Source organism: Asparagus officinalis, chromosome 8, assembly GCF_001876935.1.
Source record: "Asparagus officinalis chromosome 8, Aspof.V1, whole genome shotgun sequence".
NCBI classification, from domain to species: domain Eukaryota; kingdom Viridiplantae; phylum Streptophyta; class Magnoliopsida; order Asparagales; family Asparagaceae; genus Asparagus; species Asparagus officinalis.
In genome coordinates, this window is record NC_033801.1 from 89,765,448 (window position 1) to 89,782,340 (window position 16,893).

Sequence of the window (16,893 nt, forward strand, 5' to 3'; positions counted from 1 at the left end):
ACTCAGGCAGGATCCGCCCTGACCGCAACATCCCCCATTCTGTCGAATCCAACGCTCCAAGCGAGCTCGCCAAAACAGGCAGATTTCGCTTCTTAGGTCACATCCTTGAAGCGAACAGACCGCCTAACTCAGGTGAGTATGCTCAAGTAGACGGACCGCTAACATCAAGCGAGCCACGTCAAGTCCGCTCGACAGGCAGATGTCATGGCCAAACAAGCCTTCACAATAAAGGCAAAGCGGTAGGCGAGACATCCCAAGTTTGCCCACATGAGCAAGAGGTCGAATTCCGCCAACAGGCGCAAACTCACCCTAGCGCGGCGACTCGCCTGTCAAGGAGAATCCGCCCAACTCCAACACTTAATCCCTCCTGGGGTGCGCAAGGGGGTTCATCTAAACCCCGATCGTGTAGTCACCTAGCTGAACCCTCTGGCCTTGGGGGTTGTCACCAACCACCCGCGGAAGATCTTCGAGGATACCTGACCCACAAACGCACCATGCAAGAGGTGAGTCTGCAATGTCACTGTGAGAGACTCATTTAGGCAGTACTCACTAACTGCCAGTGTGTGGGAGCGGCGAGGCCCTCGGTATTCGAAAGGATCACTCAACGGCTCTCCAAGTGGAAGAGACTCGCCGCCGATGATTTAGAGCTCCCGTCCGCTACAATCAACATGACAGACAAGGGTAAGGTCGTACTTCCTGGTTCTCCAGATTCGGACTCCTTCCTGGGGCCTAATCATCCGCTTCTTCAATGTGAATAAGGTGGTATATTCCAGTGTACCCGTAGTCATATGGGGGTGAGCATTGGGTTTGATTACTCAACCTTAGCACCTCTCTCCGGTGGTGAAGACGAGGTTTGCTCAACGGCAGCCACGTCCCAAACCTCACACTCGAGTCGGGACGCACTGGCAAGGGTACACATGGCTGACACCACGAATGATCAGATGATTGCTAAGAAGTTCGAAAAGCAACAAGCAACCATTGACTCTTTAAAGGAGTTGTTGGAACAACTTCTAAACAAGAAGAAGAAGAAGAAGAAGAAGAAGAGAGCCCCACACACCTTACAACGGCCGACGGGGAGTAAAGAGTGGGGGCCTCCTCCCCACCCAGCGACTGAGATGGAAGATAATGTTGGTCCACATTCCGATTACTCCTCCAAGACATCGCTAGGAATGTCGCATACTGGGGGTAGCGCCCGCAACAGGAGGTTCGATGAGTTCCAAAGACAGCTCAATGCTTTGAAACTCCAGCAGAACATGAACAAGCTGGGGGTAGTCCGACCCTATCCTATCGAGTGGGATACAGTCCCATACCCGACGAAGTTCAAGCCGATTAGCTTGGTGCAGTTCGATGGCAAGGGCTCACCCTCACAGCACATCTACTACTTTATGGCACAAACTGGGTTCCTCACGGCGAACGACGCTATTCTCACCAGTTGTTCATAGGCACCTTCAAGGGAGTAGCATTTGAATGGTTCCGCAAGTTGGAACCTGGCTCTATCATATCATGGGCCAACGCAGAAAGGCTCTTCTTGGCTTGCTTCTTCGACGACGACACCGAAGTGTCGATGACCACCCTCGCCGAAAAACAGCAGAAGTCGGAGTCGGTCGACTTCGTAAAGAGGTTCAGGAACCGATCGGTCCACTGTCGGGACCAAGTTTTCGAGTCTACACTGATCGAAATGTGCCGCAACAATCTCTCGATCCATATTCTGTCCAAGGTCGGCACGGTGAAAACCCGGACCTGGAAGGAACTTGTTTGCCAGGGCGAGCAGGTGGAAAATATGATCAAGAGGCTGGAGGCCGAAGAACCTCACCCCAAGAAGGGAGCCGCGGAGTTGACCACGCCAAAGAATCCTCCACGAATAAGAGGAAAGGAGATCATGGCCGTCGATTCCGCTCCGACACCCAAAACGGCTCAAAGGCCGAAGCCCAGGCAGTTCGAGCAACGCTCTCCAAGGTAATATGACTTCAGGGAGGACCAAGTGGTGGCAACAGTCGACTCTCTTCAAGAGCAATTGAATCAAACTACCGAAAGTCACAAAGCCTGAGGAGGCGAACAAGACTAATGACCCGAGTTACTGTGCGTACCACAGGTTCCTTGGTCATCACACCTCTAAGTATTATATCCTCAAGGACAAGCTCTAGGTCCTCTACGACGTAGGGGTCCTAAAAAAGGAGAAGGTACAAAAGTAGGTGACCACGAATATGATCACCCTGAGTTTTGGAATAGATCTCCCGGAGGTTCAGGCCCCGGCAGGGGTAATTCCTATCCCCATGGTAGTCCTGAAAATTGCTAACGACGACCCTCACAATCAACGAGGGAAATGTTTAGTACCCCAAACCTTGCCATCAGGTCAGGTGATGTGGATCCATCTGGACCTCCTCAGCAATGAGCAGTAGGCTTCAAAGCCCTCGAGGAAGACCAAAGGTAGACCTTGCAATGTCATCTTCGCTATTCCGAATGGAGACCAAACTGCAGTATCTGCCCTCACCGACTCTGATGAGGAAACTACCGCCCTCGCTACTAGAGCAGGAAAGGAATTCGCCAAAGAGTACCCCACAAGGGCGAAGAACCTGGCTGGACCTCCCACGAGGCCAGCTGCAGCAGCCCCTCCAAATCCCGATAGGTCGAGCTCGAGCAATCAGCCTTTCTGATTCACGTGCTCTCGCAGCTGAAGAACATCCCCACGCGAATTACCATGTATGACCTCCTGCGGTTATTTAGACCTACCCGGGAAGCCCTACAAGAGGCATTGGCCGACTCGGAAGTCTTCGCCACCCACTTTGTGAGGGAAGAAGACGCGGAAGAGAAGTGTGCAATGTACTGCTAGACCACTAAAAGACGGGTCCCTTGCATCACCTTCACTCCTGAGGACATGCTCATCAAAAGCACCTCTCATGATCGATCACTGTACTTCACGGGGTACGTCGGTTCCTCAAAAGTGGATCGAATTCTAGTCGACCTAGGGTCTGCACTAAGCATCGTACCCCTGAAGCTGATCAAAAACCTGGGGGTACCCCTAAAGCGTCTATCCACGACTACCACGACTATCTTTGGCTTTAATGCCACTGGAACTCAGCCGCTCGGCAAGATCCATCTGAGGTGCCGGATAGGCGACATGAAGACAGAGGTGACCTGTTACATCATCGACGCTGAGCCATCCTACAACATGCTCTTAGGATGTCCGTGGATCCACAACAACCGTATAGTCTCGTCCACATTACACCAATGCTTAAAGTATGTGGATGATTACGAGCGGGTGAAAATAGTAGTAGCCGACAAACAACCCTTTAAGGGCATCGAGAACTACTTCATAGATTCTCTGCTGTACTAAGATCCTGACGAGCCATCGATCAAGGAGCTCGAGAGCGGCAACGAGGCAGATAGTGAGCCCGAGTACGGCGACGACCTTGTCCTGAACGATTTTGAATCAATTGTAATCGGCTACGAAAGCCACAATGTAACCGACGCTGTTCAGGCGGAGGAGATTATCTTGAATGAGAAGTCTAACTTTGCTTACTTATCGTCTCACCCGACATTTGAAAGTGACAAGCCCAGTGATTCAGTTGCGAGGCTATACAGTGACCCTTCCTTGCACTTCCCAGTCTACTCGTCGTATGCCGCGAAGGGACGAACCATGAGTCTTCACGGGCGGTATTTGTGGTACCAACTCGAGATAAATGTTAGAAATATATCATCTTTGGATGAATCGATCACCCCTTACGCACATTGTGGGACGAGTCTGATGAGGAGGAATCCGCGCCCTAATTTTTGCAATACAGTCAAATTGCGAGGCACATGATGAGATACATGGGTTATGACTTTACCCGTCAAAAAGACCTGAACTACGGCCGAGGGTGGAAGACGGTCATCGGACCCACCTATGTGCCTAAGGGAAAGTCCCCAAACTACTTCCACAAGACTCGAAGAGGTTTAGGCTACGCCTCTTCCTCATTGGAGTTGTTCTGCAATTTCGGCGGGGACTCCGACGATACCTGCTCAGAGGATCAATCATCGATATCCTCAGTGTGGGACTCAGACGTCAGCATGGGAGACTTGTTCAACAACCTCACAGTCAACATGGTTGTGACCGATCCTACCGAAATAGCAGAGGACGGACAGGTTCCGCTTTATGACGAGACATGGGACCGCCACGTCGATGCCCAGTAGAGTAATCGCTTCGAGCAACGTGAGCCGCCCACCGAGGACGAAATCCTCCAAGTAAACATGGGCTATGAGACCAACTCCAAGCCCATATTTATCAGCGGTAGTCTACCTCCCCAATAGAAGGAAGACCTCATAGCTCTCATACGGGAATATATTGATGTCTTCGCGTGGAATTATGAGGACATGCTCGACCTTGATCCACAGATCGCCATGCATCTCCTCAACATCGGCGCGGACGCCAAGCCTGTCAAACAGCAGCAGAGGCGGTTTCGTCCGCAAATCATGGAGGCAATCGAGGCCGAAGTGAAAAAGCTGATTGAATCCGACTTCATCAGAGAGGAACAACACCCCGACTGGGTAGCCAACATTATTCCAGTCCTGAAGAAGAATGGTAAGATCTGCATCTGCATTGACTTCAAAAACCTTAATGCCGCTTGCCCAAAGGATGAATTCCCTCTCCCCATCACAGACGTCATCGTCGATAATACGTGCGGATTTGAGAGGATGTCCTTTATGGATGGCTTTTAGGGAATCAAGATGCACCCCGATGATGAAAAACACACTTCATTCAGGACTCCAATGGGGGTATACTGCTACATGGTCATACCTTTCGGACTCAAAAACGCCGGTGCAACCTACCAACGCGCCATGAACACGATCTTTCAAGACCATCTGCAAAAGATAGTCGAATGCTATGTGGACGACTTGGTCATGAAAAGTCGTAGTAAAGATGACCACCTCTAAGACTTAAGGGTGACGTTCGAACTCATGAGAACTCATCAATTCAAGATGAATCCTACGAAGTCATTCTTAGGGATGTCCAGCGGTAAATTCCTTGGGTTCGTAGTCACAACGAAAGGGATCCGAATTGACCCGGATAAGGTACGAGCTATCCAAGAGCTTCAGCTGCCCCCAAATCTTAAGGAATTAAGGGGTCTTCAGGGACGATTGGCTTACATCTGGAGGTTCATTTCAAACCTTTTGGGCAAGTGTCAACCCTTCTCCAAACTGATGAAGAAAGGTACCTCTTTCGTATAGGACGAGCCTTGTCAACGGGCCTTCGAAGAGATCAAAGCTTACCTCTCGAACCCACCTATCCTGGCAGCTCCAATCTCAGGAAAGTCATTCCTCATCTACATCCGAGCCATGGAGCACTTTCTGGGCGCCTATTAGCACAAAATGATGATGTCAGCCATGAGTGGGTATCTACTACCTAAGTAGGACTCTGCAAGGTGCTGAACGATGATACCCCATGGTCGAGAAGGAGTGCCTAGCCCTGATATTCACCATCCAAAAGATACGACATTACCTAGTTGGCTAGACCATCCACATCATTTCCCGGATGAACCCCATCCGAGTCTTCATGACGCAGCCCGCAGCCTTAAACTGACGTTTGGCCAGATGGGCACTCCCACTGTCTCAGTACGACATTCACTTCATGCCGCAGAAGTCGGTCAAAGGGTGGGCTATCTGCGATCTCATGGATAGCCATCCGCTGAGGACGAAAACTGACCTGTTCGAAGATTTGCCAGATGAACCCCCAGAAGTCAACGTGACTTCTCTGGTAGAAGTTTGGCGGATGTTCTTCGACGATGCATCTCGTGTCGGCACAAGCGAATCTATCGTTGCAGAAGTAGGGGTGGTCCTCACTTCCCCACATAACCACGTATTACCCCAGGCCTTTTCTCTAACAGAGCCATGTACCAACAACGTGGCTGTGTATAATGCGCTACTCATTGGACTCGAGCTGGCAAGAGAGTTAGAGATAAAACATCTCAAGGCCTATGGCGACTCTCAGCTCATTGTCAAGCAAATGACAGAGGAATATGAAGTTAGAAATAACGACCTGATCCCGCTTCACAAAGCAGCTACCAAGCTAGTTGAGTCATTCGAAAACTTCCGCATTGAGCATGTGCTTCGTTCTAAGAACACGCACGCAGACGCCCTCGCATCCTTAGCGGCTAATTTGGCTCAGCCACTAGAAACGACTCAATGTGTCACTGTAGTGAGCGGACGACTCTTTCGACCAAAAGACGTTCTAGAGGTGAACACCACTCACCAAGTTTCGGATCAACCCGACCCGAAAGATTGGCGTCTCACGATCATCGATTACATCTTGTAAGGCATGCTGCCCAAAGACGCTAGGGAGCGAGAGTCTGTCCGCCGACGCGCCTTAAGGTTCTACTACGATTCGACCACAAAGACGTTGTATCGCAGATCGTATGATGGCTTGTTACTTTGATGTCTTTCAAAGACAGAAGCACAAGAAGTTCTACGCGAAGCCCATGATGGCACTTGTGGAGCTCACCAGCCTGGACCCAAGCTTTGGGATCGGTTACAGAGGATAGGCTACTTTTGACCTGGGATGGTCAGCGACGTAGTTGCTTATGCAAAGCGTTGCCACACGTGCCAAATCCACACCAACTACATGCATCGACCTCCTGAAGACCTACACCTAACAATGGCATCATGGCCTTTCGAGGCATGGGGGATGGACATCGTCGGACCAATATCCCCGCCGTCGGCAAGAGGTCATCGCTTCATTCTCACGATCACCGACTACTTCTATAAATGGGCCAAAGCCGTCCCTTTAAGAGAAGTCAAGACCAATGACGTGATTAAGTTCATCAAGCATCATGTCATATACCGATACGGTGTACCTCGATGTATCATTCATGACAACGACACATAATTCGTTAGTCATGCGTTCGCCCGGTTTTGTGACAGTTCAGAATGCAGAACCTTTCCTCTACAGCCTATAACCGTTCGGCGAATGGTTTGGCTGAGGCCTTCAATAAAACAATCGTTAAGATCTTAACCAATCTGACTTCCAATAGCAAGCGCGATTGGAACGAGAAGCTGGGTGAGAGCTTATGGGCGTATCGCACAACAGTTCGCACACCGACCGGCAACATGCCTTACTTGTTGGTATATGGCTGTGAGGCTGTGTTACCATTAGAGATTCAGATTCCATCCCTTCGTGTCGCCCTAGTGACAGGGATGACGATCGAGGATAATCATCAATGACGCCTCGCAGAACTTGAAGCATTGGATGAAAGACGGCTTGAGGCCTAATAACACATTGAGTTCTACCAAGCCTGAATGGTTAAGACCTTCGACAAGAAAGTCAAGCATCGATCCTTCAAGGAGGGAGAATTGGTCCTTGCCGTTAGACGACCGATGATTCTCACTTCCAAGAAGAAAGGCAAGTTTTAACCCAAATGGGAAGAACTGTTCGTGGTAGAAACAGTCTATTCAAATGGAGTCTATCGCCTCTTAAACCAAATGGCGATAAGATCATGATGCCTATCAACGGCAAGTTCTTGAAGAAATACTACCCTTAGTTCTCCTTCAAACTCTTACTGGTGCAAGAGTATAAACTGCCCCTCTAAACTCCCACGAGTGCATGAGTCTAAACTGGTCCTCACTCCCTCTAACTGGTACACGAGGCTAAACCGTTCCTACTTCATATACTCTGACGTATTCGTGAGTATGAGCCACTGCTTACGGGAAACCCTATACAAGACGCTACGTATAGTGTTCTTAAGTGTAACCCAGATCCCCACTCGGTCAAACCTTCCTACAGTTAGGACTAAAGTCAACTATCAAGTTAATCTTCACCTCTGATGGTCTCCCCTAAATTTCCCCTGTCGATCCTCTCCAATAGGACGATGGAACCACTCCTACTGTCATGTTAACTATCACATCTGATAGAATCAACTTACCAATCCTCTCTAATAGGATGGTGAGCCCACAAAGTCACTCACATCGTGACAAATAATCCAGTCACGTTAACTATCACCTCTGACAGAATCAACTTACCAATCCTCTCCAATAGGATGGTGAGCCCACAAAATCGCTCACATCACGACAAACAATCCAGTCATGTTAACTATCACCTCTGGTAATATCAACCTATCAATCCTCTCCCATGGGATGATAGGTCCTCATAGTTGCTCCGATCGTAATGAGATTCTATCGGGTTAATGATTACCTCTGGTAGCAGGCTCCGTCATTCCCCGCAAATAACGCTGCCCGAGTAGTAACTTACCACACAACGCGTTGCTATTCCGGTCGGTCATCACACTTGTACATCCCTGAATGCCCCGACCTATTCTAAGCATTCTAATATTCTTTTAGAACAATTGATGGGTAGTAGACCACCATGCGATGGCTCCTACAACAATCGATCGTTATACTCCTATGTCCCTGAACGATTCGGTTATCCGGACATCATCGTCCTCTTGAGAGACAATGTTCATTAAGGGTGGCTTGCCAGGTGACATACTCTAGTTGACCCTCGAACAACAACCCGCCAAATGGCGAGTTGTTGTTTGGATTACTGATTAGGTCGCATGCACAAGCAACCGCTCTATTCGTCTCAAACCAACCTAAACTACAACGCGAAAGTCGGAATCAACCCGGCCATACGCTGCGAACAGCCGAGGGCGGAAGAGAATCTTAGCAACTAAGTCTAAGATGAACTCCTCGAAGGCCCGCCACACTACGGAAAACAGTGTAGCTAGCTTAACTCGAGCGAGCAATAGACAGTGAAGGCGAGTCCAACACAATGACCGCCAAGAATCAGTCAAAAGAAAAAAAAGGGGTCCTAAGTGCAGAAAATAAACAAAATGATGTGCATGCAAGGCGATAAATAGCTAAGAGCATAAAAGGCCATTCCAGACCGAGTTTAGAGACATAATGTTTTAAATTACGATGCAACAGGCGTCGACAAAATTACAGCGATGTCTAACAAAAAAACAGACAAAAGACGCCCTACATCAACTTCAGCAGGCTAAAACTGGCGATTCTCGCCTTGACGTCCGCGAGCTCCGCTGCCTGCCTGGCTTGAGTCTTCGCCTCCTACTTCTGTTGAAGCCTGGCGAGACCAGCCTCGCCGTCCTCCTCTTTCTGACGAAGGAGTTCGAGCGTCCTTGCCTCTACCTCAGCAGCGCGACCAACCCACGCCTTCTCACGCTCGAGCCTCTTCAGCCTCGCCTCTCCCTCAAGGGACCCGACATCCATGAAGAAGGCGGCATCCAGATAAGCGTCCATCTTTGCCAGAATGACGTGATGTTGCTTGTGCAGGTGCCTAAGCAGAGCCTCCTGTCTCAGGATCTTCTTTGTCGGTTCTTCGCGATCAAACAGAGCACTCATCGCGAGAGGTGCCAGTTCAGGGTCGGCATGCACCAGCCCCTCCAGGCGGTACATTAGCTCCTCCAGATGATGGAGCTCCCGCTCACATCACTAAGCAAGCGAAGGACCGCCCACACGTCGGAGTTCCTCCAGACTCTCCTTCACGAAGGGGAGCATGTCATGATATCTCTCGACGCACTGGCTAACGATGGTAGCCGTCCGGCGTAGAGCGTCCTCTAACTTCTGGAGGATGGCGAATGCCGGACTGAAAGCTGGAGTGGAGGACCCTTGGGTCGAGCCTGCGGGAGAGGACGGCATCACGTCAACGCCGACAGCAGTGGAGGAGGAAGCAACCCCTTCCCCCTCGGGGACACCGTGGTTAGACTCGAAAGCCATTGATCAGAGCAAGGAGGATTATGTGGATGTTTTCTTCAGGCGAATTTTCATGAGAATGAGAACTCTGCCCAGAGAATGACGAGCACGTTATATAGCCAAAAGATCAATGGCTGAGATTCGCTGCCTCGAATAGATCGACCGGCTAAGATCTCCCGCGATGTTTAGAGTTTGGCACCCATAAAAGCCTTGGCTTTTGGGAACTCCAAACCGACGGTTTGGATCACACACGAAAGGCGAAGCATCCTGTCACTTCACAATTAAGGAGGATTGAGGCACCCACATCGCCCTAGCTGGCAAGCACTCAGGCCCGCTGGCGGACACGTGGTACAAATCCCGCTTGTATTTGAGTTTCGCCTGCAGCATGAACTCGCCTGGACTTGAGTTCGCCTGTGGCATGAATTCGCTTGTGCTTAGGTTCACCATCAGCATGAACTCGTCTGCACTTGAGTTCACTTGTGGCATGAATTCAGCTTTGCTTGAATTCGCCTGCAGCATGAACTCGCTTGCACTTGAGTTCACCTGTCGCATGAACTCACCTACGCTTGAGTTTCGCCTGTGACATAAACTCTCCTGCGCCTGGGTTTCGCTTATGATATGAACCCACACACGTTTGAGCCTATCTGCCGCATGAGCAAGGAAAATAAAAAAAAGAAAAGAAAGTACGCGTAGCGTGTCAAGAGGTCAAAGAAACCCGAAGTTCGTTCATTAGATGTTTCAAGATGATACATTTGAACATAGTTATGAGCTTATCATGACATTACGCTCAAGAAACAAAGAAGGGAACAGGACACATAGAATCTATTCCTATCCTATAGGCTTATTATAGGAGTTTGAAGGACGCGAGCTTGGCCCTAACCACGGCTATCTTTTCCGCATCCAAGGTACGAACATCGTCCTCAGCCTCTTGCCAGATCCTCACTTTGAAGGAAGCATTAGCAGCGGCATCCTCTTGGTGCCGGGACAGAAGGTCGCGTCTCTCCCTCGCAAGGACACCATGCATGGTCTTGATCTGAACACGCAGACCAGTCAAGATCGATTCCCCTTCGGCATACGGAGTCCTGTCCAAAGAGATTGAGCTAGCAGTACCCTCTATTTCGGTCTGCAATAGACGCCGACGAAGATCCAAGCGAGTGATAAAGGATTCTTTATCTTCTATGTCTCGCCTTCGGCACTCTCGCTGCCACGCCTCGCGACGATGAGCCGAAGCCAAGAGTGACTCCACTACGGACTTCAAGTTTGCCTGTCGCAGATTCTCAAGCTTGTTTATGAGTGACTCTAGGTCGATGAGCCTCATCGAACAGCGTATGGTGAGCCTGTAGTCGCCCAAACGACGAATTCGAGTAACCCGATCTAAGAGGGTCTGCTTCAGATCCGCAAAGACACCACGACCCTGATCGATGACCGAGATCGCCCACCTCACAGCACCCTCCATATCCTCTATATGGATCTGTAGGTTGGCTGAATCTGAAAGTTTAGACTCCGGATCGCGGCCAGGTGCAGCAGTTGAAGAGGAGGCGTCGCTCACTGTGTTCTTTGGGGCGGATGCTTTAGAGCACGGCGCCATTGAAAACGAGAAAGGGGAAACGAGCACGGTCACCTCCTCAACTAGAAGAGAGAGCAACGTATATAATGAGTGGTCCAAGTGCACACTCATTGTTCAATGGTCTAATCGGGCACAGGGAACGGAGAGCCAACATCATGACGCTTTCAATGCGAAGCGACGTACCAACGTCAATCTAGCTGGCGAGCACACAATGCCGTGACCAGACACGTGGCTCGCCTTATCCGCCTATGGCTCTAAATTCGCTTTTGCCCAGAGTTCACCTATGGTCATGAACTCGCTTTCGGTCAGAACTCGCCTATGATTTGGATTCGCCTCCGCCTGTGGCTAGAATTGTCCGAATTCGCCTGAGCTCGCCTATAGCTAGAATTCACACATGGCTCGGATTCATGTATAGCTAAGAGAACGAAGGGCAACATCAACACAAGAAAGAGAATATGCACAAACATGTTTGGAAAGCCAAAGGAGCACATCATTCACCCAGTTTTAAGACAATACATTTGAACAAAGTTATGATTTTATAATAAAACAAATCATTAACACTAAATGTCTTAACACTGTTCAACCCGGAGAACCTAGTCCAAAAGGCTAAAGGACACGAGCTCCGCTTTAACTTCGGCCACCCTCCTGGCATGGTCCGTCTGGGCTTTGTCTGCAGCTTCCTTCTGGATCTGATCCTCAAAGGTAGAGGTGGCGACAGAGTCTTCCTGACACAGCAACTGAAGGTTTCGAATTGCCTCTTCGGCAGCCTCGTTAACTTTCTGGCTCTCAGATCGGAGCCCCCTAGAGTCGTCTCCGCAAGCTCCAACTCAGCCCTCAGACGGGATATGGCGGAAGTGAAAACACCTATCCGCCTCTCTAGTGAGCGCTACTAGTCCACCAGGAAGGCGACATGGGACTCCAAATCCGCTATTCCCCTCGAGCAGACCTCCTGCTCCCAGGCCTCCCGACGCTGAACTTGAGGCAAGAAGTGCTCAACGTCAGCCGTGGGACCCCCTTGTAGCAGAGTCTCCAGGCGTGTCAGACGCGACTCCAGATAGAGAAGCCTCTGCATGCAACATGCGGCGAGACGAGGTTCACCCAACCGCCTGAGATCGACCATGTGATCCAGGAGGGACTGTTTGAAGTCAGCATAGATCCCAAGGCCAAGGCTAACGAGGGAAATCGCCTGCTTCGCGACATTTTCAAACTCCTCGATATGAGCCTGTAGAGACAGAGAGCCTGAGGGAATGGGCTCTTGACCCTGAGCAAGCGCTGCAATTAGAGGAACATCAAGATAAGGCTCCGCTCCAGGCGGGGGAGCAGGTGGCAAAGTGAAAGAGGCTGCAGCTCCCTCGGATTCGTCGTCGGAAATGAGTATGAGCTTAGTCCCCCACTCTCTGGTGAGGGGCACTCCCTCCCGAACTGCACAACGGCAAAACAAAAAAAAGGGGATTACGAGCAGGGGTATCACCTTGCTCGCAGACCCATAATCAAACTGAACGAGGACCTAGATGCAAAGGTACCTTCAGCAGCGGCGACTTCGGTGGTGGAAGAGGAAGAAACCCCCTTGCCCTTCTTTGAAGCAGTCCTCTTCACCTTTGGCGCCATCACAAGCACAGCAAGAGGAAGCGTATGTTTTTCTTCGAAAAAAGATAACTAAAACCACGGCACCCCTCAATGCAGAGGGAGGGGCATTAAATACACATGGCATGGGTTAACGTCAGTCATTCGATTAGACCGTTCGAATCGAATAGTCATAGATAAGGTAAGGCGATACCAAATCTCGCACGAATGATTGAGATGTATCGGTTTCCAACACGATCTCTGGCCAACAGCTCAGATCGGGTGCGAAGAATGGGGAACCCCCACTACACCACCTTTAATGGGAAAAGATGTGCCCATGTCGTCTTAATTGGTAGGCATGTGGCCCACCAAAATCAAAGCCTGCTTACGAATTAAATTCGTCTGGCGAACTCACATGTATTGAGCTCGTCCGAAAGCTCAGACTCGCACACTATTGCGACCTGCCTAACTAAGGCTTAATCACAATTGGGGTTTGAACCACTTTTTGAGTTCGCTTGAAGATTGAACCCAGTTGGGATTCAAGTGAAGCTTGAACTGTTCGTAATTCCACCTAAGGCTGAAGTTCGTCTACAGTGGGGACTCGCCCATGGCCAGGAGTCACCCGGTGCAAATTCACCGACAGTTAACTTGTATATCGCCCGGCATGGGCGGCGACAAAAAAAATGCAAGGGTGAGGCTGATGCTGTCTGCAAGGGCCTCCTTGAACTCCTCAAAGGGGCAACTTTCTTCTAACGTGAGCCTGATGCTGTCTGCAAGGGTGTCTTGGAGGCTGACAATGGTTCGATCCACCAACTTTTTACGCGAATAAGCCAAGGGAGAGAGGGTGGCCTCATCAACTGCCAATCTTATCACTAGAGCCGGGGCCAAAGCACTGNNNNCATGACAGTGGGAGTAGTAATAGACCCCGCTGAGGCTGAGGCACAAACCGACAACATCGGGGGCCTCGACCACGGATCTGAGCACAATCTCAACGGTCATCGAGATAGGGAGCGAGGGATCAACCACCAAACGGGTAGATGCTTCCCCTTGGGCAGAAGCCCCCTGGGCTAACGACCCTATCTCGACCAACGCTTCTTCAGGAGCGTGAGTTTCCCCTTCAGAGTCAGACATCCCCTCGTCGCTCGACATTGTCTCATGAATCGAGTCATCATATTTGCTATCTGTTTCACTGCCCTCTTCAGCCGACTGGCCAGCCCAAGAAGGGGAATACTCTTTTCCAGCGGTATCCGAGGCCGGAGCAGCTACAAATATAGGAAGGAGGTTAACAATAACTTCTGAAAAGAACCCTATGGGCTGTTCAGCAAAGATAGACAGCAGAGATAGATCAACGACGTTCGACCATGCTCTTACCTGAGTCACCGAACTCTGCCTCATCTCTTGTCCCCCCGTCTTCATCAGAAGGAATGGGGATCACTTCCTCAACCGTACATGCATTGAGTCAACGTAAACGTCAGATAATGCTAATTCGACCCTACGCCCGAGGGTACAGTACTAACGATTACCTCTCGGTGTGATAGTGGGAGTCGTTGAAACCGCCGCCTGCTGTTCCACAGCAGACGACAAGGGAACAACCTCTAAAGTTACCGGAACCATCCCCGAGGCGGTAAGCGAAGCAGGCGTGACGCCATCGGTCGTAGGGGTAGTCACCCCAGGAATTAGCATAGGAGTTGCGTCATCCTGACCTCTCGCCACTCCGGTAGCCTCAGCCGCCTTCTCGTGACGGGCCTTCTTGGCCACCTTCACCCTGGAATTTCGGTCGCGGGCTCACGTTGTCGCTTGGAAAGAAGAGAGCTGCTAGGAGCTAGGAGCGGCATCCCCAGCCGCCCAGCAATTGCTCCCTGGGCCTGTTCCAGGCGTTCACCCGCCCGGGCCAACTCATCAGATCCTCTCGGCCCATCGACATGATCCAATTGAGGATAAGGGGACAGAGCGCGAGCCACAAATTCCTCGAAGTCTCCCAAACTGGCATGAAGATCCTCGGCCTCCTCAGCAGGGACCTATTCAAACCATTCCTCTATAGTTTAGCAACCCCTTCGCCTTGAGGGGTGGGGAGCTGCCATCGATCGGCGTCCACGCTCTACCAGGCAAGAACTTTGAAGCCGAAAACCCTTAGGGTTCGCGCTGGCACTTCGATACCACCAACAGTGGAGGAGCGAATGGCGAAGGTTGTGATCCTTAGCCGACAATTCGAAGTGCGCATTGGTACAACCGGCGTGGGTCCAGAACCACCCTCGCGCACCATCAACCAACCCTCCTTCATAATGAAAATGAGGGTTGATGTTCCCAACATAGAGCTGGTCATACCCAAACTGACGGGCAACCCTACAAGGGAAATAGGGCTCGAGGTAACACATGGAGCCCTTTCGCAAGACGTGATACCCTGGCCAGATGTTAACTAACCATCGGAAGGCGCCACAGAAGAGAATGGTGCTATGGCCCACCGTCGACACGTCCCGAAGCGACTCGCCATAGCCACCCTCAGTGAAGTAAGGAAAGAATCATCGGAAGTTGTAATGACCGAAATAAGACAACGTCTTCCTCATGTCAGGGACGTCTTTACACTTCCAAGAGCATCTTTCCAGACGTTGGACAAACATGACAGATCCCTCCTCCTATAGAGCCGCTGGGGCACTCATCAAACACTCCCAGTGGTATACGAACCATGCCATCAAGTAAGTATACGGCAGCCCTACTCTCGGATTAGGAGTCCTAGCGACTTCGCATTCTCCCTTGTCAACATACGACACACGGCAAAACTGGTTTGTTAGTGTGCGAAGCCCCCTTTGGATACAATCCACCGTTGCTGACACCAATGCGTACGGCCTCCCATAGGCCAAGCATACCGTAGGGTAAACCACCTCCACCGGGAGAGCCTCGAAGGAGTGGATGGGGACCATACACCTCTTCAACCACAGCATGAGGTATCCAACGAGCAGAGCCTTTGCGGATATGGGAGACTTGGCCTGGTGGTGGAACGATTGGAAGGTCGTCCTGAATGGGAACCCACCCTCGTCATGCTCAAGGGTTACAGTGGATTCCCCTTTTGCCATCCGTGTCTCCACCTCGGCCTGGTCACACTCGCCCAGTGGTAGAGTAGGTCTCCCCTTGACATCATTCCCCGGGAACAGGTAGTCAGCCCAGTTCTTGTGACTAATCCTGATAGTCCTCTTCTTCTTGCCCTTATGGTCCATTGCGCCCAGGATGTCAAGACATATGTGGTAGTGGCCAAGCAACTCCTATAAGGTCTCAACCATCAGGGGGAACCGACTCGAAAGATAGTCAATCTCGTCCTGACCCGGTACGTACTCTTCGTAGGGGAAGCTCCCCAAAGGCAGCCCCAACACATCATACATCTCGTGGAGGGTTATGCCAAGCTCGCCATTAGGAGTAAAGAATGTACCGCTACCCATATAGTAAAGTTCTAAGATAATGTGGAACTGAGGGGCGTTGATCTTCAGGCCATGCTGGGTGGCTCGGATAGCCACGAACAGCTCTGAGCCCGCAAGGTCAGAGTTCTCCATCAAGACGTACTTGGTGATCTTAAACCACCAAGTGCTACTGCCAGGCATGGAATGAATCCATCCCGGAGCCCTGAAGTCCTTCGGAGGGAATTGCCCCCCGGCCCGGAAGAAACAGTGACAGAAAATATCCACCACTGCAGTCGTTTCCCCCACGGACCATTCATTGTTCAGCAATTCAGGACGCAAGGCAACCATGCGCTTACAAGAGTTGTCGATTCCATACCCATCAGACAACCCTGTGAAGACCCTACAAACCACCCCATCTTGAGTAGGGGTCAGATCCCAGTTCATCGGTCTCGGAACCGCAAGTGACCGCAACTCAATGATCGAGAACCCCCTCGGCATACTGGGAAGATAGTAATGGACTCCATCCATGACACGAAGTCATTTACTCTCTCCGAGCAATAGAGCCGAAGGGTCAGTCGCGGCATCACTGAACATAAACTGGGGCTTTTTCAGCTCCGTCCTAGCCCTGTCTGTCAGCGCTGCATCAGTAATCAACTCATGCAACGTAAGATGATGCTAATCAGTCACTCTCTTGACCAA

The 16,893-nt window shown here is 50.7% G+C and overlaps 1 protein-coding gene across 1 annotated transcript; it reads left to right on the forward strand.

Moving 5' to 3' along the window:
- On the forward strand, nucleotides 5,606-6,289 carry LOC109821503. Its single transcript, XM_020387688.1, has one exon. It carries the CDS (start codon nucleotides 5,606-5,608, stop codon nucleotides 6,287-6,289), a length of 684 nt encoding a protein of 227 aa, XP_020243277.1.

Coding starts and splice junctions, on each gene's coding strand:
- LOC109821503 (XM_020387688.1), top strand. CDS start 5,606: ATGCCGCAGAAGTCGGTCAAAGGGTGGGCTATCTGCGATCTCATGGAT.